The sequence below is a fragment of the Cervus canadensis genome, chromosome 8 (genome assembly GCF_019320065.1).
Source record: "Cervus canadensis isolate Bull #8, Minnesota chromosome 8, ASM1932006v1, whole genome shotgun sequence".
Classification (NCBI taxonomy): Eukaryota; Metazoa; Chordata; class Mammalia; order Artiodactyla; family Cervidae; genus Cervus; species Cervus canadensis.
In genome coordinates this window covers 67,949,605-67,969,116 of record NC_057393.1, presented here as the reverse complement: position 1 = coordinate 67,969,116, position 19,512 = coordinate 67,949,605, and the positions used below count along the sequence as shown (strand labels likewise).

The 19,512-nt window shown below is 46.0% G+C and overlaps 1 protein-coding gene and 1 non-coding gene across 2 annotated transcripts in view; both read left to right on the top strand.

Annotated features, from left to right (window-relative positions):
- Positions 1-19,512, top strand: part of HKDC1 (hexokinase domain containing 1) — a 41,345-nt gene that overhangs the window by 8,298 nt on the left and 13,535 nt on the right. Inside the window, exons 3-12 of the mRNA XM_043477228.1 lie at positions 1,811-1,959; positions 2,052-2,171; positions 6,150-6,245; positions 8,041-8,140; positions 10,330-10,513; positions 13,472-13,627; positions 14,736-14,969; positions 16,009-16,313; positions 17,876-18,021; positions 18,117-18,236. Coding sequence (XP_043333163.1) covers positions 1,811-1,959; positions 2,052-2,171; positions 6,150-6,245; positions 8,041-8,140; positions 10,330-10,513; positions 13,472-13,627; positions 14,736-14,969; positions 16,009-16,313; positions 17,876-18,021; positions 18,117-18,236 — 1,610 coding nt within the window. The remainder of the gene's footprint in view (positions 1-1,810; positions 1,960-2,051; positions 2,172-6,149; positions 6,246-8,040; positions 8,141-10,329; positions 10,514-13,471; positions 13,628-14,735; positions 14,970-16,008; positions 16,314-17,875; positions 18,022-18,116; positions 18,237-19,512) is intronic.
- On the top strand, positions 32-103 carry TRNAC-ACA. The gene has a single exon. It is a non-coding gene; the product is annotated as a tRNA-Cys (tRNA).

Here is a 19,512-nt window from a genome sequence, read left to right as displayed (position 1 = left end):
AAGACTCACCTGGGGTAACTCCTGGGGGATTTCCCTGGTGGCTCAGACGGTAAAGCGTCTGCCTACAATGCGGGAGACCCAGGTTCGATCCCTGGGTTGGGAAGATCTTGGTAAGATCCCCTGGAGAAGAAAATGGTAGCCCACTCCTGTACTCTTGCCTGGAAAATCCCATGGACGGAGGAGCCTGTCCATGGGGTCACAAAGAGTCGGACACGACTGAGCCACTTCACTTTCACTTCAATGGGGTAATTCCTAAACATAGTTTCCCAGGCTTCTCCCCTTGGAGATCGTGAATCTCCAGAAATCTACCCATTCGGCCCCTGCACACCTTTGGGAGATGCCGCGCTAGAGAGTGGAGAAGGAGCAGGGGCACAGGCCAGACACTGCCGAAGCCAGGGCAGGAAAGCCCATTGTCTATGGCTTCAGCCTACATCCATGTGGCCACCTGGGCTACCAGCTGACCTCTGGTGTGCAAGACACTTCCATTTCTGTTTTTACCACCCATTAGCAACTTCCCTGTGCTTTATTTCACAGTTTACAAGCAGTGACTCCGAATGGCCAGCTGGTCCCTTAGATTCAGGCAGCTGTGTCTAGGGTCACATGGTACCAAAAAAAGGCCATTTGGGTGACCAGATTGGTGTGCACGGAATTTCATTTATACATGCCTTGGATATGTGTCATGAGGCATGCCTGGTACATGCAGCCAATTTTCCAGCACAGTTAATTCTGTATGAAGACTTGGTTCAAGGGTCTGCACACGAGCTCCCAACCCATATCTGTGGCTGATGCTAAAGACACTGGCAGGTCCTAGGCAGAAATTCTGGCTGGCTGGATGCTGATGACTGAGTTGAAGTCATCAGGATGGGCCGCCTCACCCCAACACATGTCTCATTTTTACCTTCTTATTAATAGCATCTGTCTTATACTGGGCGAGGTCATGTTACATTTTCTCCTTTTGGAATGACTCTGGCCCAAAATATTAAGCATCCTTGGCTCCTTAAGGGCCAGGATTAGGTGTTTGTCTCCCTTCCCTCCTAGAGTATTTTCTCTCTGTCCATGAGACTGAGGCTTGTATGAAGCTGGTGTTTCTCTTCCCTGAAATCCTCCTGTCTTTTCTGCCTTATTTGCATTTTGTGGAGTATCAACTCTCCCTTCCTGGTTGTGGTGGTTGTGGTGCGCTAGGATAAGCTCCATCCTCAAGGCTCATTTCTTTCTTTTTTTTTTTTTTTTAATATTTGGTTGTGCTGGTCTTTTTGCTGCCTGCAGGCTTTCTCTAGTTATGGTGTGCAGGCTTCTCAGTGCAGCATTTTGCCTTGTTGCGGAGTGCAGGCTTTGTGTGCATGGGCGTCAGTCGTTACAGGGTGCGGGCTCAGTTGAGGTGCATGGTATTAGCTGCTCTGCAGCATGTGGAATCTTCCCAGACCAGGGATTGAACCTGTGTCCCTTGCATCAGCAGGCAGATTCTTATCCACTCTACCACCAGAGAAGTCTCTCAAGGCACATTTCTAATACCACCTGCCTAAAGTGCATTCACATTTCCCTTCTCCCGATGAACACATTTATTCTCCACAGGATGGCCCAGTGGGCAGGGCTGAGGCGGCAGAGGCAGGCAGACTTGGGTCACACCCCAACTTTGCCCCTCACTGGGAGGGTGCAAATCAACAGTCACACTTCTAGAGTCTTGGCACACAGGCATACCTGGCTTGTGGGGGTGTGAGATTTCATGTTTACCACAGTCCAACTTCTAATGAGCTTGTGTATAGCAGACTCTCAGTAAATGATAACTTTTGGGGGTTTATATTTTTCATAGAAAATGGGGAATTTCTCTCCCTGGATCTTGGAGGATCCAAGTTTCGAGTCTTGAAGGTGCAAGTCTCTGAAGAGGGGAAACGAAATGTCCAGATGGAGAGTCAGTTTTACCCAACACCCAATGAAATCATCCGAGGGAATGGCACAGAGGTACCAAGACCGGGGGCTCTTCAAAGGTGGTCCTTGGTACCAAGTTTCTGGATGACCTTAGCCCTGTGTCCTGGACTTTCTCGTCCCTGCAGCTGTTTGAATACGTAGCTGACTGTCTGGCAGATTTCATGAAGACCAAAGAGCTGATGCAGAAGAAATTACCTCTTGGCTTAACCTTTTCCTTTCCCTGCAAACAGACTAAATTAGATGAGGTAAGGCTGGTGCAAGGGAGGGAATAAGCTGTGTAGGATTTGGGTTTGGGGCTGGAGAATGTGGCATGTGAGGGGGTCAGGCTGGGAACAGGAAAGATCAGCAGGACTTTTCTTGTTTGTGTTTTCTTTGTCTTTAAACAGTGAGGTGGATGTGTGAGGCAGAGAATATGGTAACACGGCTGCCTTGAGTTTACATTTACCCTGGGCACGGACCAAGGAATGAAATGTTTTCACCACCAAGCTCAATGGTTCTCAGACCTTAGTTTAGTTGGAACCCCTGGAGGGCTTGTTAAACACAGATTGCTGGCCCCATGCAGGTTCTTAACCAATGGAGCCTTTGATTTGTGTTTTTAATAGTTACTGGGAGGCATGGATGCTGCTGTTCCGGCGACCACACTCGGAAACACTGACATAGTTAACCAGAATAAGAAGGGGAAGGCTGGGGAAGTCTCCCTCTATGGTGAGCCCTTAGGAGGAGGGCTGAGCCGGGGTCACTGGAGTGACAGTGTTACTGAGCAGCCCTGGTCTCTGGGATGCAAGTAGCCAGCTGGGCACTCGGGTAATCCACCTCTCTGTGCCTCAGAGTATCAGTTTGTAAATGGGGAGAAGGTAAACCTGATCTTGCACGAATATGTGAAAATAAATAAAGGGCCATATAACAGGACAGTGAGCTTTCTGGGGCCAGGAGGCTATTGTCTTGAATCGGGTCTCCTGCCTTGAGTGATGGTCCCTGAACTCTTGCTGCCCAGACCGGTCATGGCACCCAGTTCACAGCCGATTCATGGACCCACCTTGACTTGGGATGTGTTTGATGTTGTTGGCTTGAGATGTTTATTGATTATGGGATAGTGGAAAGGGAGTGGGTTTTCACATTTAATAGACCTGGCTTTGAATCATGGCTCAGGACATGTTTTGTCCCCTGGGCAAATGACTTAACTTCTTGGGTCCCTTGTTTTCTTATCTGTGAAACAGGGATACTGTCTACTCGCGGGGCTGAGGTGAAGCTTAGACAAAGCTTCTGTAATGCGCTGAGCACTGTGCCTGGCGCATCGATGGTAGCTTCAAAGTTTTAATGAATGTCCCCATACAACTTGTCTCTTCATGCTTTTGTACCTCGTCCCTCAACTGAACAGATATTTCTGGAGGGCAGGCACTATTTTATATTGTTCTTCCTAGAAATTGTCCATTTCTAGGGTCTCAAGCACAGTGTCTTATATTTAATAGCTGCTTGATAACTATCTGACAACTGAAAGGTGCAATCAATCATTTACTGGATTCCATTGGGAATTTACCATCATCTGTTTATATGGGATATGGTCTGAGGTTTACTGATGAGTTATTTTCTAAAGAAACAGTTGGGGGGGAAATAGTGTAAAGGTTTCAGGGACGTTAGAAGAGGAGCTTTGCTTGTCTTTGCATGCTGAAAGAATAGAGTTCCCCCAAGTCAGTAAGGGAAGTGGGGGGAGTCAGGAAATCAGGCCTCAATTCTCCAGATAGTTAAACACGTCTTATTTGAGCTTAGGAACAGAGACCTTAAGAAGAAGGAAGATTATGATAATGATGATAGACTACACCTCAGATTTTTACACTTGTACTATGTTGAACTCTCCATGTGTATAACCTCATTAAAATCCCAAAGCAATCATAAGAGGCAGATAAAATTATTTATATTTTATATTAAAAGAAACTGCAGTTCAGAGAGGTTAAGAGACTTATCCAAGGCCACACAGCCAAGAATTTCTCAGCCCAAGCTTACAAACTCTCTGACCACACTGATTTTCCAAACAGACACAGCTCTAGAAAGTTGTTTAAAATGCCAGCAGGGGACTCCCTGGTGATCCAGTGGTTTATCCTCTCCGCTCCCAGTGTGGGGGGGGGGGGGCGGGGTGCAGGCTTGATCAGTGGTCAGAGAACTAAGATTTTACATGTTGTGCAGCATGCCACATCCCCCCCACCCCCCGCCCAAAAGTAAGTAAATAAAATTATTTTAAAAAAAATACCAACAGGTGCCTGAAAGCATTTTGACCCATTTTGTGTTGTATCCCAAGGAGAGTTTTCAGATGACATTTAAACTAGGCAAGGGTGGCTTGATTATATCAAGTAAAGGTGAAAATATTTCTCTTCAAATTCTAGTTGAATTAGCCTGCATTTTGTAAAATTTCCTCCCAGGCTGCCTTTCAGAGAGGTCTAAAGTAGAAAAGTTTCAGTCACAAGGAAATGCATTAGTAATAACAACCAAGAGTGGGCATAGCTGTTTAACCACGATTCTGCTGCATGTAAATTTGTGACATGAAAGTAAGGGCTTTGGAGAAGATGGAGTCTGATCAGCCATGTAGGTGCAGAAGGAGGTGGGAAAGGGAAGACTTCATGAGGAGGTGTGACTGAGGAGGATTCTTCGTGACACTAAAAAATGATTAAAGAAGATCAGGGCATTGGACTTAAAGGAGAAGGTCATTTTGTTCTTGTTTTGTTTGTTTAAATGAGGAAACAGAAAAGTCTTAAAGAAAAATTTCTGTGGGTGTATGTGTGTTTCTGATGATAAAATGGCAATAATTCTTAAAGGTAGGGGGAAAAAGAGAGAGAAAAGAGGGTTGGAATTGAAAACTTTAAAGAAGAAAATAGAAATCTCCTCTAATCCCAACCTTCAGAGATACCCACTACTAGAATTATTGGGTTTTCCTTGCAGTCATGAAAGTGTTAGCCACTCAGTCATGTGGATCTTTGGGATCCCATGGACTATATAGCCTGTTAGCCTCCTCTGTCCATGGAAATATCCAGGCAAGAGTACTGGAGTGGGTAGCCATTCCCTTCTCCAGGGGAATCTTCCTTAAGCAGAGACTGAGCCTGGGTTTCCTGAATTGCAGGTGGATTCTTTACTGTCTGAGCCCCTTGCAATCGTATCTATATTGAATACTGGTGTTATGCTGTATGTACAGCTTTTTTTTCCCCCACTTAACAATATGTCACATGCACTTATTCACCACTCCCCCGTATATCTCCCCTTAAGGTCCCACATTGTCCCTGGCATCCTTTTTGCTGGGACACCACCAAATAATCTCTCACTCCTCTGTTCAGGGGGCAGGAGTTACCGTGGCCCAAGAGGGCAGAAGTTGGGGGAGCTACCACTAGGGAGCGCTGTGGTGCAGGGGAAAAAACCTGATCTCTGAAGTGCGTTAGGGGGTTAGAGGGGTGTGGGGAGGGGGTTAGCGTCAGAAACCTTTGTTCCAATTGGGCTCTCTCCTTCACTGAGTATGCGACTTGGAGCAACTTCCTTCTTTTCTGAAGCTTGTCTGCTTTATTCATAAGCTGAGGGAGTGGTGCTAGTCAGGGAGTTTGTAAGTTTGGGCTCAACTCCTCTCCACTAGGTACCCTTGGGCATCTTTTAATCTCCAAGTTCTCCTTCAGTCTGAAAAATCCTGTGATTATTTGCTATGTTAGACATGAAACTCTTTGAGAAACACCACTTGTAAGCAGATAATTGATAATGCATATTGAGATCCATTTTTCCAAGTTGAAATTAAGTCCCCAAAAGGGTCTTACAAGGTAACATGTTGGTTCTGCTTTGTGGGCCTGGCAAACTAGACATTCTGCACACATCCCATGTCTACCACATTCCGGGTACTTCCATCAGAACACTCCTGTGACAGAGGCAGGGAGGTGATGTTTCCACTTCCAGGTGAGTAAACTGAGGCTCAGAGAGGTTAAATGACTTGGACAGTGTACTGTGAACCCAAGCATTCTTACCCTGCAGCCATTGTTCTTTCTGCCCCTGTGTATAATATTTTAAACTGCTCAGATGAGAGTAATAAGCCTGTCGAAATTATTAGAAAAGGCCTCTAAGGAAATGAAAGAATCAGTGCGACTCAACTTAAAGAGAAGGCTACAGGGGACCCACTGTAGTAAGCATGAAATTTCTGCAGCTCATTTTCAGAACTGAGTGCCTTCTTTGTTTTGTCTGGATCTAATATCTTCCCCCAGGGTATCCTGCTTTCATGGACAAAGAAGTTTAAGGCGAGGGGAGTTCAGGGCACAGACGTTGTGCGCTCTCTGACCAATGCTATGAAAAGACACCAGGTAAGGAACCCCTCTGAGTGTGGGGAGCTCTCCTAGTTCTGGCCCTTATCTCTTGTGGGGGTGGGGAAGGGTTGTCTTCTACTGTGCCTGCCTTTGAAGGAGAATCAGAGAAGGACCTGATCCTAAGAAAGTTCTCACTGTAGCACAGATGTGGCCAATTTGGATAAACCCTTCTGTGGGCCTGGTATGTGGCCAGTGTTCTAATCACTGTTGAAGGGTGACCCATACTTCCCTGGGACCTCTCCAGCTGCCACAGCCTCTTCAGGGGGTCTTGGTTAGACTCGATGCTGTGTGTGATGCTCTGACCCTCACCTTTCCTCTCTGAGGCATGAAAGGTCATTTTCTTTCCTGTCTGGCTCTCTGTCCCATTTTCCACACCCTACTCATTGAATGTCTCTATTTGTTGGATACATTTTTCAATAATTTAAAGAACTATTAAAGCAAGCCATGCTCCTGGCTGAGCTGAGTACACAAATTAACCGGATTGACCTGTTACACTGACAATGTGAGAAATATTTTGAAGTATACCCTTCCAGTCTTTTTTCTGTTTAAAGTTGCTATCATAGTCTTTTGTATACTTTTTCTCTTATTGTTTTCATTTTGCTTTAAAATGCTCTCCCAAACCTTGTGGAACCATGGTGCAATAACCCTAGTTGACTTGATAGAACAGGAAACCCCTGGTGCTGCTCATGGAGAGGACTTGGCTGAGGCTGGTTAAAATGTCCCTGTGGGTGAGGACTTTGGTGTTTTCTCCTGGAAGCACCATTGCTCCTAGGATAAACATGATTCCTCAGGGTTCTTCAAGCACTGGCTGGAGTCCTGGAGATCTGTCCCTCATGTTTTCATTGCTCAGAGGCTTTCACCCATGAAACAGGAGTATGGGTTTCATTCACTCTTCAGTCTCAACTGCTCTTTTTTCTCCCCTGGACCTTAAACCTTGACAAAGTCCTTCCTTTTTTTTTTTTTGACAATTTAAATTTTTTCTAGAAGATTATTTAACTTAATTTCAATGTACAGTCATTAGAAGAAACAGAAACAATAGAAAGGAATAACAGTGTTTACATCACCAAATTGGGCCAGCAACCTACGTCCATACTTGAACAACACTGGGAAGTCCCAAGTAACAGCAATCTGGAGCCCCACTTGGGGAAAGGGTCCAAGGTGGTGCATCCACACCATGGGCGAGACTTCAAGTTGCAGTTCTGGGGGCTTCTGCTTATAATCCCAGCCTGCAAACTGATACTATTAATCAGTTTTCACGTAAAAATGCAGCTCTGGTTTTCCTTTAACTTTTACAATGCTATTCGTTTCAACTTGTGAATCTTAAGATTCCTTAGACTCTGGGGGACTAGCGAGGTCTCCAGGGGCTTAAGAAAGTCCAACACCCACTCATTTTCTTATCTAAAGTGCCACTTGACTTGCTGGTAACCACCAGTGTGCTTGCAAGCAGACATGCAGTTCTGTCAAGGTCGGAAGTCAGTCAGAGGCCTGCTCCCCTAATTTTGAATCCTGAACAAGACTACCTCCATTTTAATTTTCCTAATAGTTCTTTCCTGTTTTGCTAGTTCATTTTGAGTCACAGTTGTGTAGGATCTAGGGGTCAGCAGGAAAAGTCAGAACATCTTGACTGAAGGCAGACAACTGCTGTGGGACAAAGGTCTTATTTCTTACAGGCAGGCCCAGAAGGCAGGATCTGGTGATCCTCTCAACCAGGCACCTTCCCTGATGGGGAAAAATAAGGGAATAGCGCCTCCCTCCCACACACTGATGCCCTCTGCGACTTGTGTCCCAGCAGGACTTAGATGTGGACATCCTGGCTTTGGTCAATGATACCGTGGGGACCATGATGACGTGTGCCTATGACGATCCCTACTGCGAAGTTGGTGTCATCATTGGTAACTCAATTTGCCTTGCTCTTTGGAGGTGGGTTGAAAGGGGCTGGTTTGGGGCTTAGTTTAAGGAAACTCTGAGTAAATTCCGTGGGAAGAGTATTGGCATTTTCTACTTAGAAGAAGCAACATAGGGAGATAGAAAATTAATACACGCATTCATTCAACAAGTGTTTACTGAGTGACCATTGTGTGCTAGGCCTTGGGCTCTGCGTCAGATTCTCGATGGTGAGAGTCCCAAAGATTCCTGTACTTGTGAAACTTTCAGTGCAGAGGTGGGGGAGAGACCAAAAGGCCTAAACAAATCACATCTCAGGTGGTTAGTGTGATGAGGAATATAAAGCAGGGTGATGTGACTGAGAGTGTGTGTAGTGGGGTTGTGAGGTGAGACCTCCCTGAGGGGTGACATTTGAGCAGGGACCTCAGTGATGAGGAGGAGGGAGCAAAGCAGAGATGGAGAGGAAGCGAATCCTGTGGCCTGTGAGAGGGGAATGAGTCTGGGCTGCTTGAGGAGCCCTAAAAGGCTGAATGGTTGTGAATCAAAGGGGGTGAGGCTGAGAGTAGAAGGCCCATTCAGGTGAGAAAAAGTGGCTGGGACCCGGCAGATCACCGAGGACACGGGACACGGTCCCTGGAAGGTCTCTGACTTTAAACCCATGGGAGACAGGGCACTAGAGGACTTTGGGTGGTGGATAGGCAAGTGGGGTGTGCACTTTGAAAAAGCTCATTCTGCTGCTGTGTAGAGAATCAACTCCCAGGGGTGAGGCCAGCCAAGAGGCCACGGCGCTTTGTGGCGCAGGACCAGGGAGGCCACAGCAGAGTGGGAGTGTCTGTGGGTGGTCTCAACACCTGAGCTGGAAGGGGGCCCTCCCGGAGGGTCCATGAAAAGGCTGTGTGGGCTCAGTAAGGCCAAATGGACCGGATTTATAGGCTATTCTCAAATGTCCCTTCAACTCTCCTATTCCTTTGCTACTATTGGGGAAAGTTTTCTGAATTGCTTTTTCCTAATTTGCATCTCACTCTCCTCAGTCTGACTTTCCCAAAGAGCAGGATCTTTACATCTGGGGGTCTTGATTTGCCTTCCAGTTTCTGGAGCCCCACACCTCAGAATGGGCCGGGCGCTTGCCTGGCATGACATCTGCTACAGTCCGCTGTGTCTGTCTTCCTGACTCTGTCTGATAACCTGCCAATTGGGTGCCATTGTCTGTGCGTTTCTGAGAAAAGGCTTTTCCAGATATTGTGTTACAATCTGATTGCCTACATTTTTTATTTCTCATGTTGGCTTTAAAATCCTGAGAACTAAACATCAGCCAGGGAAAGATACTTAAAATTAAAACAACAATAACAACAAAATAGCTTTATTGGGACTTCCCTGGTAATCCTGTGGTTAAGACCCCACATTTCCACTGCAGGGGGCACAGGTTTGGCCCCTGGTTGGCCAACTAAGACCCCACATGCCACGTGTCATGGCCAAACAAAGACTACCTTTATTGAAGCATAAAAGCCCCCTCATTTAGGTAATAATTAGTGATTTTAGTGAATTTATAGAGTTTTGTAATCATCACCATAGTCCAGCTGGAACGTTTCCATCATCCCAATCTGTCTCAAACAGGTTGTGCCTATCTGCAGCCTCTCCTCACTGCTCAAGTGTTTGAGGCATTTCCTTGGAGTGAATTTATATTTGAATAATGGCATGTTGCTGTCTTATGTGATAGCTCATCACTGTCAAACATAAGGATGTAGCTTATGCTAGGAAGGATTTGTGGCAGGCTATGAGTAAGGAATATTTTTAGTATCAAATAGAGAAGAGGCCAAGTAGCACAGGGAAAGGATTAAAAATATTAGTGAGTCGGTGAATTTTTAAAAACATAAGATTCAGTTAACTCATCCTCCTCTCCGTAAATGTGCTCTGTCAGCTTTTATACATATTCATCAGGGACTTCTTCACAATCGACTCCATTCATAACAGCAAACCATTAACACCCTGACAAGTGTGACTTGACATGTCAGCTTTATTCCTCATGAACTCCCGGGCTTGCCAAAGCCGCTTCCCTCAGCAAGAACCAGCCCCGGGAGTGGATCAAAAGCACTTTGTGGTGCATTCAGAGGACTCTCGGGTGGTTGAGAGTTTCCTCTGTCTTTGCCCAGCTGGGCGCCCTCGCGGCTGTCCATTTTCTCTCTGATCCCTCGTCCAGGTACCGGCACCAACGCGTGCTACATGGAGGACATGAGCAACATCGACCTGGTGGAGGGCGACGAGGGGAGGATGTGCATCAGCACCGAGTGGGGGGCCTTCGGGGACGACGGGGCCCTGGAGGACATCCGCACTGAGTTCGACCGGGAGCTGGACCTCGGCTCCCTCAACCCCGGGAAGCAGCTGTGAGTACTCTGCGCTGTAATCTGGGCACCGGCGCCAGTGACTGTCCACTCACGCAGGTACGCTGCGTACCTGGGAGACGTCTTAGCTGTCGCTTGTTCTCCATCACGGGCGTTTAAGAGGCAAGGCTTGTATTGATATTTCAGTTTCACCAGATAGATGAGGAAAGGGAAGCCAAAGAAATCGAGTGATTTCTCCCAGGTCATATCGCTGATCAGATTCAATCCAGAGGCAGGGGAGATACAGCTGTGAACTCAAGTCCTGCGTTTTTGGCCCACTGGAATGAATGGTCACAGAACAGATCAGTGCAGCCCGAGGAAGCACACATTCCTCACTCGTTTCAGGGCTCCACTGCACCTCACTTTCTCCGAGGCCTCATCAGGAAGCGCCTGGTGGGAGCCCCCCCCCCCGCCCCCCCCCGGCCTGAGGTCTCACGCAGACTTCCCGCACTGTCATCCCACGCTCACATGTGCCCTGAGCCTTCAGGGTCTGCCTCAGCTCTGACTGCATGCCGAACTCCCGAGGGCTGCTACACTTGGGATTCCCTTTCCTTTCTACACATAGTGTCTTTACACGTTGTTGCAACTTTGTTTGTTAAAAAGCAAACAAAAAGTGTCTGCTGAATGAAAAAATGTTTACAATTTTTAAAAATAATTTCAGATTTATAGAAAAGTAATGAGAATAGTACAACCTTCAGTCAAATTCCCAAATAGTAACATTCTATCTGTGTGTGTATGTATATACACAGACACATAAAATATACACCTGTATAAAATACACATATGTCTGAATAAAATTATTTTTCTGAACCATCTGAGACTATAATTGCAAATGTAGTATCCCTTCACCCCTAAATACTTCAGAGTATTACCTGAGAACAAGTGCATTCTCTTATATAACCAAAGTGTAATTATCAAAATTAGGACATTAGCATTTAATCAGTTCTAATATCTAATTTATAGATCTTACTCAAAACTCACCTGCTGCCCCACTAATGTCCTTTATTTAAAAAGAAAAATTGTCCAGGTCCGGGATCACACATTACATGTTGCTGCTGTATCTCTTCAGCCTCTTTCAATCTTCTGTAATATATTTTTGCTTTTCATGGTCTTCAAGAATACAGACCATGTATTTCACAGCATGTCTCTCAGCTTGTATTTGTCTGCCGTTTCTCATGATTAGATTCAGGTGATAGATTTTCAGCAGGACTATCACACAAGTGGTGTGTGTCCTTCCCAGGACATCAGATCTGGAAGTGTGTAATATTTCTTCAGTTACTGATGACACAAATTCAAATCACTTGGTTAAGGGAATATTTGAGAGGTTTTTCCACCGCAAGGTTATTCCCTCTGTAATGAATAAGTATCTGGTGAAGAGATACTTTGAGACTATGCAATTATCCTGTATCTCATTAAATTTTACTCTCTAGTTTTAGCATCCATTGATGAATTTCTAGATCCATCATTCCCTCTGCAGTTATTAGTTGCTATTCTACTGTAAGGAATACTGTAAGGAAGAGCTATCTCCTCCACTTACTTCCTTATACTAATACGGATTCTTTTATAATTTAATGAGTTATAACTTTTTCCTATCATTATTTAATCATTCCTTCCCATCAATTTTTTTTTTTCAGATTTAGCCAGTGGAAGCTCCCTCAAGCTAGTCCCTAAGTGCTTTTGACATGTTCCCATCACTCTTTAAGTACTTCCTTATTTTCTTGCACAGTAAGATGCTCCAGGCTCACCATGTACTTTCCCAGTCCCAGCAATGGAATCAACCATTTTCCCAAGAAGCCCTGGTGAATAAACATTTTAAGTGCCTCCTGGAAACCACTCAGCACTGGAAGTGAATATCTGAGGAACAAATTTCTGGTTTTGATGTACTTGTTCCCCAGCACACACCCATTCTGCTGGTGATACAGAACAGTCACAGCCTAAGGAACTGGGTCCATTGTGGGGACTTTGGCATCCTCACACTATTCATTTCACTTAACATAATTCCACTATCCCAAGCTCAGCTGGGATTTCTTTTTATTGTCTTCTATTTTTGCAATGTTTTAAGATGTTTTATAATGAAATGGATACAGTTAATTAGGAAACTGGTTGTCCTTGATTTTGTATTTTATTATATTTGCAGAATAAAAATTATATTTAATAGTTTACTTGGGAAACAGTTAGTAATTGCTTGTTGTATGCAGACTGAAAGTCCACATGTGGGTAACCTGGTGGGACATTTCACCTTTATCATTTTGTGTGTCTATAGACTTTATTTTATTATTATGTTTAAAAATTTTATTGGAGTATGGTTGATTTATAGTGTTAGTTGCAGGTGTAAAACAAAGTGATTCACTTATACATATGCATATATTCATTCTTTTTCAGATTTTTTCCCATATTGATTATTACATACTATTGATAGAGTTCCCTGTTCTGTACAGTAGGTCCTTGTTGGTTATCTATTTTACTCATATTATTGTAGAACCTCTCTGAGGCTATCTAAGCCCAACTAACACAGACACATCTTTTTCTCTTGGGGAGAAACACGTAGGAGTTGGAAAAATTTCAAATTTGGATTTGTCATGCTGTGGTTAGTGATCTTGGGAAAGTACCTAAATTCTCTGAAGTTGAGATTCCTTATATCTAATATGAGACTGGCACCCCCATGGCCAAGGGTGATTTGAAGTAGAGATTCTTGGACTCAAGCACTTTGTGATCAGGAAAGAACCATAGGTTTCCTCTGGTTTAGTGCTCCTCTTTTATAAGTGGGGATAATGCAGCTCAGAGGGCTGCAGTGGGCTCCGAAGGGCACCTCAAGGTGGGGCAAGGACTGAGGCTCCTGACCCGGAAAGAGGCCTTTCCACTACTTGTGTTCCTGACCCTGGGCCATGGTTCATGGGCTTGGGAAAGGAATGCTGCATAACCAAAGGCATTGCTGCTACTTATCTGTTCACCAAATTGTAGGTTTGAAAAAATGATCAGCGGCCTATACTTGGGTGAACTCGTCAGGCTCATCTTGCTGAAGATGGCCAAGACAGGCCTCCTGTTTGGCGGCGAGAAGTCCTCTGCTCTTCACATTAAGGGCAAGATTGAAACACGGCATGTGGCTGCCATGGAGAGGTGAGCTACTGGCAGGGTCCCTCCCACCTTGACTCTGAAGGGGGTAGCGTGGGCAGCCAAGGCATGGTATGCTCATGGGCGTAGTGCATAGGAGGAACCAGATCTTTCTTCTTCACCGGGACAATTTCAGACCTGCGCACGGCTTCAGGTGGATTAGCAGTGCCTGTCATGCCTCACATGTGGCTTCTGGTTGGTTTCAGTAGCCAGGGATTCTGCTGTTGGAGGTTTACCCTCTTCTCATGTTTTGTTGCCTTTTTCCTCCCTAAACTGGTGACATAACCTTTTTAGGGTTGCAGACCCCTTAGAGAGTCTAAGTTCTGGACCCTTTACCCCCAAAATGCACACTTGCACACAGTTTTGCTCATAATATCAGGACATCCTTGGAACCATTAAGGCCCTAGCATGGAATCCAGGTTAAGAATTCCCACTACAGCAATAATCTTCTCTACCTGCTGCCGTCAGGGACTGCATTTGGTTTTGGCTTTGGTGATTAGAGGGAAGAGCTCACACAAAGGTCTGCAGTAGGGAGCTGACTGCTGAGGGTGACTGGCCCGGGTTGACTCAAGATCCTGTTCCTCAAGCTTAGAAACCCTGGCACTGCCCTGAGCTTTGCAATCAGCTTAGATTCTGAGCTCAGCAGGGTGACATCTGACTTCCAGAGTCTGTGTTTATGCAGAGCTTGGCAGGGACTGAGTTTCTATGGAAGGCAGTGCAGTACAGGGTGCTTAAGAGGGTGGACTCCTTAATCTAACTGCCTGAGTTCAAATCTTGACCCTTGCACTCACCAGCTGTGTGCCTATGGACAGGTTACCTACCCTGTCTGTGCTTCAGATCCCTCTTCTGCACAGTAGGATAATGACGGTCCTCCCCCCAGGTTTGTTGTGAGGACTGAGTTAACATATGTCAAGTCCTTAGACGAGCACCTGGCACATAGTGAGTGAGCAATAAGTGGTGGCCGCCATGATCATTGTTGAAGTCATCATTATTATTATATGATGATGTGCCAGCCTGTTTATGTTCACAGTCCCGAGAGGTGGGAACACTCTCTCTGAGGGGGCTTCCCATGAGATGGGACAGTGTGGTCCTCTCATTCCTGTCCCCTGGCCAGGTACAAAGAAGGCCTAGCCAATACGAGAGAGATCCTGACAGATCTGGGCCTGGAACCTTCGGATGCAGATTGCATTGCGGTCCAGCACGTCTGCACCATCGTCTCCTTCCGCTCAGCAAATCTCTGCGCAGCCGCCCTGGCAGCCATCCTGACACGCCTCCGGGAGAACAAGAAGCTGGTACGGCTCCGGACCACGGTGGGCATGGACGGCACACTCTACAAGATCCACCCCCAGTGAGTGCTGGCCGCTGGCCCACACCCTCCACAAGCAATCGCCCCTGGAGCAGAGTCCAGTTTTCTTTCTAAACTATGCTGCTTCTCTGGGTTGCCAGAACCAACCATATTCTATGGTTCTGAGATTATACAGCAAAGGGTGAATTTAGAGATTACATTCATCTAGCTGGCAGGGCTGCTTTAGGGGCTCATTCTTAAAGGAATGTTTTGCTAAAGTCAATAGTCTGACTAGCAAGGCCATCCATCCATGTGCTTATCTATCTATCTATCCCTATATTCATCTATCTATTATTATTGAATACTCACTATGTTAAGATAGGAAAGTAAGATATGTCCAGTTATAAATGGGGAAATATCTGGATGGCAGAGGTTGCCATGTTCACATGAAGGATACTGGTAGGAAAACACAGAAGAAGGGAGAATGCAAGCCCCTCTGACTAACAGAGGTGTAATTGAAAGTCAGGCGTGTAGACCTGGGAAGGGCTGGGGAAAAAAACCTTTCCCTATGGGCAGAGATGATGTTCAATCAACATATTATGAGTGTATGCATGCCAAGTTGCTTCAGTTGTGTCTGACTCTTTGCGACCCTATGGACTGTAGCCCACCAGGCTCCCCTGTCCATGGGATTCTCCAGGCAAGAATACTGGAGTGGGTTGCCATGCCCTCCTCAAGGGCATCTTCATGACCTGGGAATCGAACCTGCGTCTCCTGCAGCTCCTGCATTGCAGGCAGATTCTTTACTGCTGAGTCACCAGGGGAGTCCATATATTATGTGTGGATATGCTCTACTAGTTGTAATGTTAGTGATAAAATAACCACTTCTTTGAGGCTTCCAAGGGTCCCTTCCACTCCCTCAGATGATCTGGACCCTACGCTAAGCACCCCCATCGTCTCCCTCCATCCAGCAACTAAAGGGGTGAGCCTTGGCCCAGCAGGGCTCCCCAGGATGCTGTCCCACTGCTCCACCTGTATCTGTTTCTGTTGACTGGGCCCGGGCCTTTACGGTTTTTACATATTTTGCCATCACCCCTGCCTTCAGGTACCCGAAACGCCTGCACAAGGTGGTGAGGAAACTGGTCCCGAACTGTGACGTCCGCTTCCTGCTGTCCGAGAGCGGCAGCACCAAGGGCGCCGCCATGGTGACCGCAGTAGCCTCCCGCGTGCAGGCCCAGCGGAAGCAGATTGACAAGGTGCTGGCTCTGTTCCGGCTGACCCAAGAGCAACTGGTGGGCATTCAGAACAAGATGCGGGTTGAGTTCGAGTACGGGCTGAAGAAGGATACCCACCCACTGGCCACAGTCAAGATGCTGCCCACCTACGTCTGTGGGATGCCGGATGGCACAGGTGGGGCCCTGCGCCACTCCCTTCTCTGATGGGCCACCCAGAGCTCCATCCAAGCTCCTTAAACCCAGTTAGGATCTTTGTTTCAAGAGCCTTGGGTTCATGTCTATAATGGAGGGAGGGAGAGTACTCTGCTGAATGTGTTCTTTGGTTGATCCAGGGCACTGGCAGTGAAGAATACCTAAGTTAGGTTCCATGTGTGTGAAGACCCAGACGCTGTCCCCAGGAGCTACCATCTGGACACTGTGGCATGTCTGGCTTGTCTTCTGCCCTTTCTTCTGGCTTTCTTCTCTCCTGGGGCTTGGCTCTCTTTCTCTTCCCTCTCTTCATTTTCTGCCCCTGACTTTTCTGATACTTGATCCTTTTCCTGGTCCTCTGTGCTCAGCTGACAGGAGCTACACAACAGTGAAGTCAGTTCTTTAGACAAGTAATTCCACCTCTTTGCATCTCATGAATCTCACCAAGATATAATGATCTTTGTAAAATGCTTCATCTCTTTAATTTGCTTTTGACTCTTTAATTTCATTTTATGCTCATAACCACTCTGTATGTTATGTAAAGAGAGAATGATTCCCATTTTATGGATGCCAAAACTGAGACTCAGAGAAGTTAGGTGACATACTTAAGGTTATACAGCTGGACTTAGAATCTCTCAACAACAAAGATCTTTTCCAGAGCCAGTATCCTTTGAGTCTTTGGGGGGAGAAAATGAGAGCAGGAAAAAACACTATTCAATTATTCATTCTTTCATCTCTTTTTTCCTTTTGCCTCCATTCCTCAAAATTTCATTAAGTACTTGCTATAGGTCAGGCTCTGTTGTAGGCACAGTGGCAGAGCAGTAAAGAAAACACAGTCCCTACCTTTATGGAGCCTTTGTTCTGTTGGGCTGACAGTAAACGAACAAACACCAGATGAAGCCATGTCATAACAGGGCTATGAAGACAAATAGAGCAGAGTCAGGGGTAAGAGAGCTGGCCGGGGGTGAGGGCTTTGGCAAATTCAAGGAACAGCAAAATGACCAGTGTGATTGTAACAGAGTGAATGAGGCAGTCAGCGAGGGGAGGGATCACACAGAACAGACTATGATGCTCTGAGATGTCAGAGAAGCAAGAGGCGGTAATGGGTTTGGACTTGATATGGTTTCTTGTCAGTCTGGTGGGGGTGTGGGAATCCAGGGATGGGAAGAGTGGGACAGAGAATCATTTCATGCTTGGGATGAGCAGTTTCTCTAGGTCCTACAGACAGAATGGAAGCACCTTCCTGAGTCCAATGTAGTCAGGTAGCCTGACCTGGATTCACCCTCAGAGGTTCCTTGAACACAAATACAGTTAGTGGCCGTTAGCAGACACCAAGGAAAGCAAGCTGGCCTCAGATGGGCTCAGGATGCCTGCCCAGGGCTCTGACACCATGCTTGCTGACCACCACGCCCCTGTGGCCCCTGAACCTCAGGCCAACAAGCCCTAGGGCTGTTCTCTTTCGGCATCTCTTCTTCCTCCCAATGCCTGCACACGAGGCCCTGCTCAGTGCATGCTGGTGGGATGCCACCCTCGCTTCCTCTACCACAGAGAAAGGAAAGTTCCTCGCCCTGGATCTGGGGGGAACCAACTTCCGGGTCCTCCTGGTAAAGATCAGAAGTGGACGACGGTCAGTGCGGATGTACAACAAGATCTTCGCCATCCCCCTGGAGATCATGCAGGGCACGGGCGAGGAGGTAAATGCCGGCCGGGGGCTCACCCTCCGAGGGGCCAGCCTGCCATCCACCCCGGACAGTGCAGGTCCAGCGTGACTGCTGCTCTCTCCCTGCAGCTGTTTGACCACATCGTGCAGTGCATCGCCGACTTCCTGGACTACATGGGCCTCAAGGGAGCCCAGCTGCCTTTGGGCTTCACGTTCTCCTTTCCCTGCAGGCAGACGAGCATTGACAAGGTACCACGGTCAGCCTGGAGGGCCTCCCTCCTGCACCTGGGGCGTCTCAAGGCAGCTCTGAGTCACCGTTCACTTTGCTTAGGGGTCTCAGGTTCAGGGCAGCTGGGGAGACATGATCAAGAATTTAGACTATTTAATTTCTTCTATTTACTGTGTTCCATTTTCACTATTACTGTTTTATGGACTGAAGTTTGCAAAATGCTTTCGGATTGTATAAAAGGACACGTGGATAAAATTACTGTTAAAAGAGAGGTCAAGTCATATTATCAAGAGATAAGAGGTAATGATCAGTTAAGGCAAGTTATAACTCTTAATCTGTAATATTGCGTGTGTCTTCCTGGGTGGTCAGTGTAAACAGGGAAACACAGTAGGTGGTAAGGCTTTTATTGTCTGATGAACAAAAGCTCACCAGTGCTTCTGAAGAAATGCATTTCTTTCCTGATATTAGACTCTCAGGAGACATTGATCACATTGACACATATTTTGTTGACACTGAAGAACTTCATGGATGATAATTTTAATAAATTGTTCATAATAATTTAAAAGCACATATCATATGACTTTTCATGGATAAAAGCACCATTCACCTGCTCAAGGAGAACAGAGTACCCTCTTGCTCTCTAACAGGCTTATGTCAATCAAGCTATCTGATCTGGTGTAAAAGCAGAACACCACTTTCAATTTTCAGAGAGAACCCTGGTCAGCACAGCAAGTCAGGCAGAGAGCTCATGGCAATGATAAGAATGTCACCAAAGATTTAAGACTTTGTCTGATCCAGTCAGTGTCTCCATGATGTACACATTATTTTTGTTTTGTTTATTTTATCATCTTTTATTGTGGTAAAATTTATATAACATTTACCACTTTGACTGTTTTTAAGTGTATCTTGTTTTTAAGTATACACTGGTACGTTTAAAAAGTACAGCTGTGCTGTGGCATTAAGTACATCACATCATTGTGAACTACCACCACTATCCATCTTCTGAAGTCTTCCATCTTCCCACACTGAAACTCTATACTCATTAAACAATCTCTCTCCATTTGCCCTTCTCCCAGACCCTGACAACCTTTATTTTACTTTCTGTCTCTATGAATTTGACTATCTTAGGCACCTCATCTAAGTAGAATCCTAACAGTGTTTGTCATTTTGTGACTGGCTCGTTTCATTTAGCATAATGTTCTCAAGGGTGATTCACATAGAATTCCATTCCTTTTTTAAAGTTGAATGATATTTTATTGTATGTTTACATGCTATTTTCAATCACCATTTTGTAGT